The 15,003-nt window shown below is 42.2% G+C and overlaps 1 protein-coding gene across 1 annotated transcript in view; it reads left to right on the forward strand.

Moving 5' to 3' along the window:
- The window catches only part of plxnd1 (plexin D1), a 212,713-nt gene that overhangs the window by 97,596 nt on the left and 100,114 nt on the right, over window positions 1–15,003 (forward strand). Inside the window, exon 13 of the mRNA XM_060931569.1 lies at window positions 9,614–9,759. Within this exon, the coding sequence (XP_060787552.1) occupies window positions 9,614–9,759 (146 nt within the window). The remainder of the gene's footprint in view (window positions 1–9,613; window positions 9,760–15,003) is intronic.

Genomic DNA, 15,003 nt, shown 5'->3' on the forward strand with positions numbered 1-15,003 from the left:
AGTGGTGTAGTGGTTAGCACTGTCACCTCACAGCAAGAAGGTTCTGGGTTCGAGCTCAGTGGCCAACGGAGGCCTTTCTGTGTAGAGTTTGCATGTTCTCCCCGTGTCCGCGTGGGTTTCCTCCGGGTGCTCCGGTTTCCCCCACAGTCCAAAGACATGCAGGTTAGGTTAACTGGTGACTCTAAATTGACCGTAGGTGTGAATGTGAGTGTGAATGGTTGTTTGTCTCTATGTGTCAGCCCTGTGATGATCTGGCAACTTGTCCAGGGTGTACCCCGCCTCTCACCCATAGCCAGCTGGGATAGGCTACAGCTTGCCTGCGACCCTGCACAGGATAAGCAGCTACAGATAATGGATGGATGGAAGTAATAAGCCAGTATCTCACTGGGCTGCGACAGCTTGTGACAAATTGCAAACGTCATTCGCGAGAGAGTTTCAAAAGTGTCTTGAAACATTTGCGGAGCTTCTCAATTTCCTTGCATGAGTCGCAAAGTGTCACTCCTTCGTCGCTGAAATTTTGAACATGTTCAAAAACTTTGTACGACAAAATTTCTCTCAAAATAGCCACAAATGTGTCGCTGGTGTCGCAAAGCCGTCGTGAACCCTTCTCAAGTCAGTTTCCATGAGGCTTCCTCTACTTCCCTGCCTGCCGAGGGAAAGCCGGGCTGCGACAGGCTGTGACTAGATATATGCGAATATCAATTCAGTGTGATTCCAAGTGAAAATTGTCGCTAATTCGCATATTTTATCGCAATTGTTGTGTCTCCAACTAGTCGCGGGCTGTTGCAGCCCAGTCGCAGCCCAGTAAGATACTACCCTTAGTCTGAAGGGGTGAATACTGCTCCCTGGGCGCTCTGGTGTGGCTGCCCACTGCTCTGGGTGTGTGTGCGTGTGTTCACTGCTTCAGATGGGTTAAATGCAGAGGATGAATTTCACTGTGCTTGAAGTGCGCATGTGACGAATAAAGGTTTCTTCTTCTTCTACTTATGCAAGCATCATTTTCTGACAAGTGCCATTTGCAATACAAGACGAATCTGATTACTTTTAAGGGGGTTAAAAACTTTTGCAAGACAGGTCTCCAAACACACACACACACACACACACACACACACACACACACACACACACACACACACACACTAAAAACCTATTCACAATAACCACAATGCAAATAAATGTCAGGAAAGTGTTGAGCGATTTCTCACACACACACACACACACACACACACAGACACACACACACACACACACACACACACACACACACACTCATTTACACCTCGTGGAAATCTGCACACACCCTGGAGCACACACGACATCACTCTGCAAATATAATCTCAACTTTCTCTCATTTCACTTTTTTATTTATATATAACCTTCATCGTGTGAAGTTTTAATCAAGCACTGAATTTTCACACAAAACCATCACGCTCATGCTTCCTCAAAGTGTCGCAGCACAGAGAATAGTGTAGTGAGTGTCACAGCGAACACTCTCTCTCCTGGGCAAGATCAGATAAACTTTACAATACTTTGGGAAACTTAGCTCGTGCCAGTTACCATCACGTGAGCAGTGTGTCATGTGAACAGACACCACGCTTCTTATTGAGCGATGATTTTTCCACCACATCTAAATACAGTATATATATATATATATATATATATATATATATATATATATATATATATATATACACACACACACTGCAAAAAGAGCTTCCAAAAACGTTTTTAATGGAGGTGCAGGGGTACGTCTTTGTGTGTACGCGCTCACGTGTGTGTGTGTGTGTGTGTGTGTGTGTGTACAGTTCAACAGTCACGTCACATAAGTACTGATCAAATCACACATCACAACTCCCTCACACTCATTTAGTGAATTTCTCACATCCATTGTATTACCTTGAATAGTGAGTGAGAGAGACAGAGACACAGGGGAGAGAGAGAGAGACAGACAGAGAGATGGAGAGAGAGAGACAGACAGACAGACAGACAGACAGACAGAGACACGGGAGAGAGAGACAGAGAGATTTGGAGAGAGAGACAGACATGGGAGAGAGAGAGACAGAGAGATGTGGATAGAGAGACAGACACGGGGGAGAGAGAGACAGAAAGATGGAGAGAGAGAGAGACAGAGACACATGGGGAGAGAGAGAGACAGAGACACGGGGAGAGAGAGAGAGACAGAGACACGGGGAGAGAGAGACAGACAGAGATGGGGAGAGAGAGACAGACAGACAGAGACATGGGGAAGAGAGACATACAGAGAGAGAGACAGACACAAAGACACAAGGGGAGAGAGAGACAGACAGAGACACAGGGGGAGAAAGACAGAGACACAGGGGAAGAGAGAGAGACAGAGATTTGGAGAGAGAGACAGAGAGATGTGGATAGAGAGACAGACATGGGGAGAGAGAGAGACAGAGAGATGGGGAGAGAGAGAGACAGGGGAGAGAGAGACAGAGAGACAAAGACACAGGAGGGAGAGAGAGACAGACAAAGACAGTGGGGAGAGAGAAAAAGAGAGAGAGACAGGAGGAGAGAGAGAGTGCGAGAAAGAGAGAGAGACACAGATTGTGCTTGCAGTGTGAAGGAGAGGTTGAGAGTGAGAGATACTCCCTGACTGAATGCAGTACCTACACCTCAATTAGAACGATATATTTCCAAAAATAATTGAAACAACTGAAGCAGTTGAAAGAGGAAGACGAGCCCCTGTATTAATTCAGAGAGAACGCAAACCGTGCTCAGCTGTCTGAACACTACCTGCTGTCACTCACAAACTGAGGAAGTGAGTGTCCCGTCACTCTGTAGTGCACTTTCTTTATTCTCTCCACATTCACTGGATATGAACAATCGCACACTCTGATTGGCTGCCCTACTACTAGGCTATCAGCTCATATACCGTGAGTACAGAAAAACAAAATGACGGAGCGTGTTGCTGAACCAACTGAGGACGGAATAAAAACTCTACTCGAAAACAAAACCCCCAAAAATACAAAAAAAGCAACAAAATATAGAATAAAAGTATTTGATGGTAAGCACGTATCTTTTTTATTTTTCAAGAATTATTATTATCGCATTTTTCACAAATTGCTCCTGTCATTTCGCCGGTTTGTTTACATTCTAGTGTGGAAATGATTTTGCCGGACGTTTTGTATAAAATTTTATATATATAATTTTCCATGACTTGTTTTTGTTTGTTTGTTTGTTTGTTTACAAATATTGTATTCAAACATATTGTATTATTGTGTTTAGAATATGTTGCTTTGGCAACACTGCTGCGAAACAATCGTGCCGATAAAGCTCATTTGAATTTGTGAGAGAGAGAGAGAGAGAGACTGAGAGCCCTTTTCCTGTTTTCACTGTCAGTTTCTTGTGAGTGGTGTTTTTAACAGAGCTGCATTACACAGCCGTGGCCAAACATTTCTGGCACCAAGGATTAAAGCCTTCACACATTCAGCTTCAAAATATCGACAGATAGACGGGCAAAATAAAAAAAGGAACGGATGACAAGATGAAAAAGAGTGAAGGAACAAAATGGAAGTGCTAAATAAATCAATCTGTCCTTGACTGAATGAGGAGAAGCCTTACAAATTAACTTGCAAATATTGAAATCTTCCTCTCTCTCTCTCTCTCTCTCTCTCTTTCAAATTTCTCTCTATCGATCTCTCTCTCTCAAATTTCTCTCTCCCAAATCTCTCTCTCTCAAATCTCTCTTTCTCTCAAATCTCTCTCTCTCAAATCTCTCTCTCTCTCAAATATCTCTCTCAAATATCTCTCTATCAATCTCTCTCTCTCAAATCTATCTCTTTCTCTCAAATCTATCTATCTATCTATCTATCTATCTATCTATCTATCTATCTATCTATCTATCTATCTAATCTCTTTCTCAAACCTCTCTCTCTTTCTCTCAGATATCTCTCTCTCCCAAATCTCTCTCTCTCAAATCTCTGTCTTTCTCTCAAATCTCTCTCTCTTCCTCTCTCTCTTCCTCTCTCTCAAATCTCTCTCTTCCTCTCTCTCTCTCTTCCTCTTTCTCAAACCTCTCTCTCTTTCTCTCAGATATCTCTCTCTCCCAAATCTCTCTCTCTCAAATCTCTCTGTCTTTCTCTCAAATCTCTCTCTCTTCCTCTCTCTCTTCCTCTCTCTCAAATCTCTCTCTTCCTCTCTCTCTCTCTTCCTCTTTCTCAAACCTCTCTCTCTTTCTCTCAGATATCTCTCTCTCCCAAATCTCTCTCTCTCTCAAATCTCTCTGTCTTTCTCTCAAATCTCTCTCTCTTCCTCTCTCTCTTCCTCTCTCTCAAATCTCTCTCTTCCTCTCTCTCTCTTCCTCTCTCTCAAATCTCAATCTCTCTCGCTCTCTCTTCCTCTCTCTTTCTCTCTCTCAAATATCTCTCTCTCAAATCTCTTTCCCTCTTTCTCTCAAATCTCTTTCTTTCAAATCTCTCTCTCTCTCTCTCTCTCTCTCTCTCTCTCTCTGTCTGCTGCTCAGTTTCACATCAGTAGGGAGTGTAAATGAAAAGAATAGCAGTTGGAGAGAAGTGCTCTGGGGACACATTAGACACACAGCGATAATTACCAACCTGGGAGTGTTAGTAGACCTCCGTGTTTGTGTGTGTGTGTGTCTGAGGTATTTTCTTTCCCTGCATAAAAATGCTGCCGTGGATTTTTTCCACCTTGTCATCCATGGCACAATCACAATGACAATTTTGCTTTCATGGACTGTGAGCTGAAGGGAAAAAAAAGTTGTAGAACTTTCCGGAGTTTTCCTTCACACAGTGTTTCGAGCACTGTATGTTTTCCTCTGTAAATCACCGGCTCCTTGAAATCGATTCAAGGCCTTTCAAAATAGTTACACACATAAACACACTAATAGAGTCTCATTGGGGTAAGTGATGGTGGGGTGAGGTCAGCGTAGGCGACGGCTACGAGCCACAAGGATCCTGCTTCGGCAAAAACGAGTGAATGAATGAGAAGAAGAGTAACGGAGAGAGAAAGTGAAAAGAGGCCGCAAATGGGCTGTGAATATAAACAAGACAAAGAACAAAGGAGGAACCTTCCTTTCTCCAGTGTGTGATGTAGCCCACACTTACTTGCTTTTCCTTTTAGATTATTCACGTCTTTCTCTTTATCCTCCCTTCATTTTCATTTTTTCCCACTCACTTCTTCAAGTAAAGCTCAAGCATTTAGCCCAATCTCTCTCTCTCTCTCCCCTGCATGTATAAATAATTATATACTATAATACAAATGTATTTTATACTTTTACCACAATACAGGTGTTCAATTAAGACCTACAGTACTGTGCAAAAGTCTTAGCTCCCCTGTGTTTATTCATACAAACTTTGTTCGAGATTTCTAAAGTTTAATCTAATCTATCTTCTATTTTATGACTCCTACGTTATTGATTCAGTACAAAAAACATTTTAGAGTCCAAACGTTTGTTTTCCAGCACAAAATTAAATGTTACAGAACAAAAAGTTTGTATCTGAGCAGCATATTACATAAGAGAGCACGTTTCAGATTAAAAAAGAAAACATAATGAAGGCTGCTGGGTTTTGGTGCAAAATTAAGAAGCGAGTGCGACAGTCAAAGTGTCGAGAAGAACTGTGGCTTTTGCACAGTACTGTATATAACACTGGAGCAATGTAGTTTAAAGTAATACTTTTCACTTCCCTAAAGGTTTTGTGGTCTCAGTGCGCCATCAGACTGAAACCAAGACATTTCTATGTCGACTTTGATCAATGTTATAAATCTATGACCTATGCAACACACAACCACCATTCTCATCTCATCTCATTATCTGTAGCCGCTTTATCCTGTCCTACAGGGTCGCAGGCAAGCTGGAGTCTATCCCAGCTGACTACGGGCGAAAGGCGGGGTACACCCTGGACAAGTCGCCAGGTCATCACAGGGCTGACACATAGACACAGACAACCATTCACACTCACGGTCAATTTAGAGCCACCAGTTAACCTAACCTGCATGTCTTTGGACTGTGGGGGAAACCGGAGCACCCGGAGGAAACCCACACGGACAACATGCAAACTCCACACAGAAAGGCCCTCGCCGGCCACGGAGCTTGAACCCAGACCTTCTTGCTGTGAGGTGACAGCACTAACCACTAAACCACCGTGCCGCCCCACAACCACCATTCTCTCTAACAAAATATTAGTAGAAGTGAAATATTAATAAACACATTTATACCACTATGCTGTTGAAAGCCCGAATCTGATTGGTCAGAAAGTGGCCATTCAAAATGTGATCATTTCTGTAGTAATGGCTAATTCACAGGGGATTGTACCTTAAATATAATATTAATAATAATAATAATAACAGATTTCAAATGTGATCTTTAATAAAGAAAAATGTATACACGATAAATTATCTAAGGAAGTGGAAACACGGTGACTATAGTCAAATTTAGCTCATATTTCCTTTTATAATATTATTAGTATTACAGTGGTGCTTGAAAGTTTGTGAACCCTTTAGAATTTTCTATATTTCTGCATAAATATGACCTAAAACATCATCAGATTTTCACACAAGTCCTACAAGTAGATAAAGAGAACCGAGTTTAACAAATGAGACAAAAATATTATACTTGGTCATTTATTTATTGAGGAAAATGATCCAATATTACATATCTGTGAGTGGCAAAAGTATGTGAACCTCTAGGATTAACAGTTAATCTGAAGGTGAAATTCAAGTCAGGTGTTTTCAATCAATGGGATGACAATCAGGTGTGAGTGGGCACCCTGTTTTATTTAAAGAACAGGGATCTATCAAAGTCTGATCTTCACAACACATGTTTGTGGAAGTGTATCATGGCACAAACAAAGGAGATTTCTGAGGACCTCAGAAAAAGCGTTGTTGATGCTCATCAGGCTAGAAAAGGTTACAAAACCATCTCTAAAGAGTTTGGACTCCACCAATCCACAGTCAGACAGATTGTGTACAAATGGAGGAAATTCAAGACCATTGCTACCCTCTCCAGGAGTGGTCAACCAACAAAGATCACTCCAAGAGCAAGGTGTGTAATAGTCGGCGAGGTCACAAAGGACCCCAGGGTAACTTCTAAGCAACTGAAGGCCTCTCTCACATTGGCTAATGTTAATGTTCATGAGCCCACCATCAGGAGAACACTGAACAGGGTTGTCGTGGCTCAGGTGGATAAGGCGCCACACCATAAATCCGGGGACCTGGGTTTGATTCTGACCCAAGGTCATTTCCCAATCCCTCCCTGTCTCTCTCTTCTGCTCATTTCCTGTCTCTACACTGTCCTATCCAATAAAGGTGAAAAAAGCCCAAAAAATATCTTTTAAAAAAAACGAGGACACTGAACAACAATGGTGTGCATGGCAGGACTGCAAGGAGAAAGCCACTGCTCTCCAAAACGAACATTGCTGCTCGTCTGCAGTTTGTTAAAGATCACGTGGACAAGCCAGAAGGCTATTGGAAAAATGTTTTGTGGATGGATGAGACCAAAATAGAACTTTTTGGTTTAAATGAGAAGCGTTATGTTTGGAGAAAGGAAAACACTGCATCCCATCATAACAACCTTATCCCATCTGTGAAACATGATGGTGGTAGTATCATGGTTTAGGCCTGTTTTGCTGCATCTGGGCCAGGACGGCTTTCCATCATTGATGGAGCAATAAATTCTGAATTATACCAGCGAATTCTAAAGGAAAATGTCAGGACATCTGTCCATGAACTGAATCTCAAGAGAAGGTGGGTCATGCAGCAAGACAACGACCCTAAGCACACAAGTCGTTCTACCAAAGAATGGTTAAAGAAGAATAAAGTTAATGTTTTGGAATGGCCAAGTCAAAGTCCTGACCTTAATCCAATCGAATGCTGTGGAAGGACCTGAAGTGAGCAGTTCATGTGAGGAAACCCACCAACATCCCAGAGTTGAAGCTGTTCTGTACGGAGGAATGGGCTAAAATTCCTCCAAGCTGGTGTGCAGGACTGATCAACAGTTACCAGAAACGTTTAGTTGCCGTTATTGCTGCACAAGGGGGTCACACCAGATACTGAAAGCAAAGGTTCACATACTTTTGCCACTCGCAGATATGTAATATTGGATAATTTTCCTCAATAAATAAATGACCAAGTATAATATTTTTGTCTCATTTGTTTAACTAGGTTCTCTTTATCTACTTTTAGGACTTGTGTGAAAATCTGATGATGTTTTAGGTCATATTTATGCAGAAATATGGAAAATTCTAAAGGGTTTGCAAACTTTCAAGCACCACTGTATTGTTGTAAATATTAGCTTTCCAGAGGGGAATCAGGGTAGGGGGTAATATTCTGAGAAAAAAACTCAGAATTTTTGAAATTAAATCGTAAATTTACGATAAAAAAATCCCTCGTATATTCTCTGAGATTATGAAGTCGTAAATTTACGAGAAAAAACTCGGATATTCTCAGATATGTCTCGGTTGCGGTGCATTCTGGGAAATGTAGTTGAAAATCTCTTATTGTATCGCACAACCGACGACGAAAGACTGCATTTCATTTCTGACTTAATCTCGGAATTTCTAAGGGTTTTTTTTGTTTGTTTGTTTGTTTTCTCGCAAATTTACGATTTTTTCCTACTCGGAGCATTACTCACTCCCTTAGCTCCACTCTGCACGACACCCCCCCCCCCCCCCCCCCCCCGCTGTTTTACGAGTTTTGTTTTGCATAAATTGGCGACTTTCTGAATCTCTGAGGTTTTTTTTCCTCACAGATTTATGACCTTGTAATCTCAGAGAATGTCAAAAAGTTTTCATTTTCTGTAAATTTACGACTTTAATCTCAAAAATTTGTTTTTTTTCTCAGAATATTACCCCCTCCCCGATCTAAAATCTAAACTCTTTATTTTTTAGCCTACAATGGCCCTCATACACCATCGTATGAAAAATGTCTCTTTCGTTTGGCAAATAAATTTGCTAATTTTAGCAATTATTTCTCGAAAGAAAGAAATGTATCTCCCAATAGAATAAGAAAAGTAAAGCTTTATTGAAAGTATAAAATGGCTAAGAATATTCAACTCTCTTCAAGATATTTTCTGTTGCTAGGATGCCATATTTTATTTATTTATTTTTTCATTCATACGTATGGTGTCGCTTTTTTGCAAGGAGACTTTTATTTTGTAGCAATCACAAGTTTCCATTATCTTTCCTAAAGCAAGGGCATTTTTTGTCTTAGAAACCAACTTTACAAGAAAGTCAGGACCTGACTGTTTATAGCTGCTAGAAATTAAGCGATAACATCAGCTAACCTTTCCAATGGACGTTCTGCAACATTAAATGTAACTATAAATGGATAAAAAGTATGGCTTGGGACTGTTTAAGATCTTACTCATTAGATTTAAAGTTTATAAATGGCTAGGGCTGAAGACGTCATAAAAACTCACTAATGGAAGGAAATAGTTTTATGCAGCAGTCAGATTATGCTTTCGAAATGTTTGAGTGTGATTAGGATGAAAAAGTGTGAAGCTTTTTAAAGCATGTGTGACTCTCAGGACAACTCTTTGTGGTCATTGGCTAAATGGTTTCTGCAGTCGCGGCTCTCTTGTTTTAAGTATTAAAGTGTCCTGCTAGCTTTCACTTCCTGTTTTGTTTTCCAACAGATTACTCCTCAGAGTGGTCCACTGAGCGGGGGAACGTTTCTCACAGTGCAGGGGAGGAATCTGGGACGCAGGGCAGAGGAGGTGGAGGTTTCTATCGGGGACGTGTCCTGTGAGCTGCTGCCACATCGCTACACCGTCTCAGTCGAGTGAGTCCACCAAGCTTACAGTGCATTTCACAAAAGGTTTAATTTAAAGCTACATTACACTGTCAAAAGGAAATTGGTTTTGCTGGTCTGGAACCAAGAACTGTTAACAAGAAGGGCATGACATGGATCAAGCAGTGAAGATTATTTTCATGACATCTTATGAACAACGGTCTGACGAGGGAATAACTTTTTGCTAGCATTCGGCTAATTCAGTTCAATTCTATTTTATTATTATTATTAAAAATGGATATTGTCACAAAACAGCAGTCCAAGTCCAGTCTCGAGTCTGCAGTGTTCAAGTCCGAGTCATTCAAGAAAATTTTGAGTCGAGTCCGAGAACAAGACTCCAACCGCACCATTTGACGGTGGCTGTTGCTGCCTTTATGTGAAAGCGTCTCTGCTACTGTGTTGGACTAACGTTACTGCTCGACTGCCCCGTTTTAGTTAACAGGCTACAGATAAAAAGCTTGTTCATCGCTCAGCAAGCCCCGCCCACTATCAACAGGCCAAATAACATGAGAGAGGGTTAACACTAGCTAGTTCATCGCTCAGCAAGCAAACCCCGCTATCGACAGAGCAATGAACATCGCGTGTCACTTCCTTCTCTGGGTGGAGTCTCGCCAAATGACGATTGAAGTTCGAGGTTGTCCCCGTCATCTCCTCGAAAGTTCTTCTACATACGGAACACACAGCAGTGCCTTTTTTCCCCGGTGCACGAGACGTCTGTATAAGCAAAGTGGGCAATCCTAGGGGCTTCTCTCCAGGCATTTTAGTGCCATTAACATCTTCCTGAACGTGACGTATGAAAGAAAGCATAGCTTTATTTATCACACACTTGTGAAATTTCCTCTCTGCATTTAACCCATTTGAAGCAGTGAACACACATATGCACACACACATACATACCCAGAGCAGTGGGCAGTCATGCTAACAGCACCCGGGGAGCTCAAGGGCACCTCAGCCCAAGGCCATCCCATATTAACCTAACCGCATGTCTTTGGACTGTGGGGGAAACCGGAGCACCCAGAGGAAACCCACACAGACACCATGCAAACTCCACACAGAAAGGCCCTCGCCAGCCGCTGGGTTCGAACCCAGAACCTTCTTGCTATGAGGTAACCATGCTAACCACTACACCACCGTGCCACCCACAAGTCTGAGTCCGAGTCATCAGTGCTCAAGTCCAAGTCGAGTCACGAGTCCTTAAAATTAGGGCACAATTCGGACTCGAGTACTACAAGCCTGCAAAACAGCTTTACAGAAATATATCAACATATCAATTCCAGATATAAATTTTACATTACTTTTTAAATTCATGACTAATGAGTGAGCCGGACGCCACGTAGCAGGGAAAAAATTGGCTATAAGCCAGGTATGACGAGTTTGAATGGAATAACTGTTTTATTCTATCCACATTCACTGGGTTTTGAGAAACGGAGCATTTTTATTTTTTGCAAATTTGATCAATAAAAACTTTGTACAAAACGTCCAACAAAATCATTTCCGCTTAGAATGTAAACAAAATGGCGAAATGACAGGAACAATTTGTGAAAAATGCTATTATAATAATAATTCTTGAAAAGTAAATTTTAAAAAATATGTTCTTACCATGGCGGCACGGTGGTGTAGTGGTTAGCGCTGTCGCCTCACAGCAAGAAGGTCCTGGGTTCGAGCCCCGGGGCCGGCGAGGGCCTTTCTGTGCGGAGTTTGCATGTTCTCCCCGTGTCCGCGTGGGTTTCCTCCGGGTGCTCCGGTTTCCCCCACAGTCCAAAGACATGCAGGTTAGGTTAACTGGTGACTCTAAATTGACCGTAGGTGTGAATGTGAGTGTGAATGGTTGTCTGTGTCTATGTGTCAGCCCTGTGATGACCTGGCGACTTGTCCAGGGTGTACCCCGCCTTTCGCCCGTAGTCAGCTGGGATAGGCTCCAGCTTGCCTGTGACCCTGTAGAAGGATAAAGCGGCTAGAGATGATGTGTGTGTGGTGTGATGTTCTTACCATCAAATACTTTCATTCCATATTTTGTTGCTTTTTTTGTATTTTTGGGGTTTTGTTTTCGAATCAAGTCTTTATTTCGTCCTCGGTTGGTTCAGCAACACGCTCTGCCATTTTGTTTTTCTCTACTCACGGTATATGAGCTGATAGCCTAGTAGTAGAGTAGCCAATCAGCGTGCACGATTGCTCATATCCAGTGAAAGTGGATAGAGTAATATATATATTATAGACGGGTGGCACAGTGGTGTAGTGGTTAGCGCTGTCGCCTCACAGCAAGAAGGTCCGGGTTCGAGCCCCGTGGCCGGCGAGGGCCTTTCTGTGCGGATTTTGCATGTTATCCCGTGTCTGCATGGGTTTCCTCCAGGTGCTCCGGTTTCCCCCACAGTCCAAAGACATGCAGGTTAGGTTAACTGGTGACTCTAAATTGACCGTAGGTGTGAATGTGAGTGTGAATGGTTGTCTGTGTCTATGTGCAGCCCTGTGATGACCTGGCGACTTGTCCAGGGTGTACCCCGCCTTTCGCCCATAGTCAGCTGGGATAGGCTCCAGCTTGCCTGCGACCCTGTAGAACAGGATAAAGCGGCTAGAGATAATGAGATGAGATGAGATATATTATAGACATGATGTGGTAGTTTACATTGTATATCTAATCTAGCTCTATATCTACAGCCAATCAGAAAGCGTTTGAACCAAGGATCTGCCATGTACACTCAAACAGCGTGATCGCCAGGTTTATTCAACTATTGTATTTTGGTGTGTTTACACAGCTGCCAGTGGGATGAATAGCAGTGTAATTTACTAATCTGCTAAAAGTGAGCATTGTTGGTTGGTCTAGGCACCAATGTATAAACCCATACACATCCGCACAGGTGGAAAGCGCGAGAGGAAATGCTATCCGAGTCGTTGTGGTTAGTATCCAGTGTGAGCCACGTGTCTCTGTAAAAACAGCAATACTACATCTACATCTGGCCTTTTTCATCAGTGCATGTAATCATGTGTAGACACACAAACTCCAGCCAACTTCAAGAGCACGTTATCTTTGTGATGAAAGATTGTGCTGCAAGTTGGACTTTATTGCTGCTGCAATGATGAATTGTCTTGCAAATGTTGTTCTTGGCCAGTGTTTGGGAGTAACAGGCGAGTCTGGAATATATAATCTGATGACTACATTTATATCTCTAATGAGAAGAAATATGTATAACCAGAGTACGTACTTTTTGAAGGATGACTTGATAATGTTTTCTTTAACGAGTCATAGTTTGTTACTATATGTGTGTAATCAGTGGCGAACTGTTACGATGAGAGCTGCGACTTCAGTTCAGCCAAAACTTGGCCAAACACACCAAGAAAAAGCAACAGGGCAAAGGATTTTGCAAGGGATTAGCGGCAGGCTACCAGGTCGCTCCGTTGTGTGTAGCTGTCAATGTTGATTTTAAAAGTAACGAAGTAAATTACACAGCGAAACGAATACTTAAGTCTGAGTGAAAAATACTGGGGCGAGTTTGTGTGTGTGTAACCGAATATAACCAGTCAGTTACTCTAATAATAACTAAAAGTCTCTGCGTGGCTAATAGATGATGCAGAAGACGCGAAGAGTTCATCTGTCAGCATTTATTCTGGAAAACAATGACTGACAGGGCTATCAACACACAGAGACAGGGAAAGGATTCTGGCAGCCCTACAACATAATACACCAGTTAGCACCCACCCAAATGGCTACTCAGATAAACACTCGACTTTTCATATGGAATTTTACGACGCTAATTTACATATTTGATCCGATACAAACAGCCGATATGTGTCAAAACATTCTTACATCAAAAAATAAACATCATATCTTGAGGGGGGTGTTTAAAAAATATACTCTAGTGATGTATGTCATCCGTGCAGGATTCACGAAGCCAGCTTACCCCTTTCCAGACATCCCAAGCACAATAATGTCCACAACTGTGTTACGCTAATTAACGCCGCATCAGAAACAATAGTGGAACCATTAAAGGAGAACTGAAGTCATTTTTAAACTTGCTTTATTTCTTAATTAACGTGTTAGTCAATTACGTTTTCGGTTTTAGTAACCTTATATCGTGACTCGTATTGGCACCTGATTGCAATTAAATATTATATTTATTGGCCTGTTCGCTTTTTAGCCATGTTGAATGTAATTCGTTTGGTCCACGGCAGGCGTCGCTTATCCACGCGATCTTCACGAGACTTGTGCGAGACTTCGAAACGTGAAGTGTCAGCCAGGTGTCCTCGGCGTCTTGTGTCACATTTATTCCACCAAATGAACTGTTTGCCAAACGAAATATTGCACATAAACTAGTTTAAATGACGATTACTGCCTACTTTCTTCAAACTTTCCTGATTGCTATCAGAACAAACAAAACTTCCGGCTTGATTACATGAACATTCGAAAGAGGGCGCGCGTCTTTTGACAACATTGGCAGATGTTGGTCACTTTGATTTCCGCTGTACGTTTTACTTCCGTCCTATGATGTCTCAGCGAATCTCGTTTATGGCCATCGCTTTGACATACGGACTGAAATATTACATAGCGTATTTCAAACACTCATAACTTGCTATAGCAGTGACAGAATGCATTCCTATATTTAATAAAATGAGATAAATAGAGGGTGGCACGGTGGTGTAGTGGTTAGCGCTGTCGCCTCACAGCAAGAAGGTCCGGGTTCGAGCCCCGGGGCCGGCGAGGGCCTTTCTGTGTGGAGTTTACATGTTCTCCCCGTGTCCTCGTGGGTTTCCTCCGGTTTCCCCCACAGTCCAAACACATGCAGGTTAGGTTAACTGGCGACTCTAAATTGACCGTAGGTGTGAATGTGAGTGTGAATGGTTGTCTGTGTCTATGTGTCAGCCCTGTGATGACCTGGCGACTTGTCCAGGGTGTACCCCGCCTTTCGCCCGTAGTCAGCTGGGATAGGCTCCAGCTTGCCTGCGACCCTGTAGAACAGGATAAAGCGGCTAGAGATGATGAGATAAAGAGAATTTTGATGATAAAAAATTTGCCTTCAGTTCTCCTTTAATAGACTATTTATTGTAATAATGGCATTCATTTAGCACTACATCAAAATCGTCCCCTTGGATTTTTAACCTAGGTACAGTGTGTGGGTGGGATTTGAGGAAGATAGAGGGATTTGAGGAAGTTCACAAAAAAAAACAAAATGTTATTCATATGAAATTATGACATTGCTACATGTGCATAGAAGAAGAGTCTGGAGGCAGAAATCTTAGTTT

The sequence above is a fragment of the Neoarius graeffei genome, chromosome 10 (assembly GCF_027579695.1).
Source record: "Neoarius graeffei isolate fNeoGra1 chromosome 10, fNeoGra1.pri, whole genome shotgun sequence".
Taxonomy (NCBI): domain Eukaryota; kingdom Metazoa; phylum Chordata; class Actinopteri; order Siluriformes; family Ariidae; genus Neoarius; species Neoarius graeffei.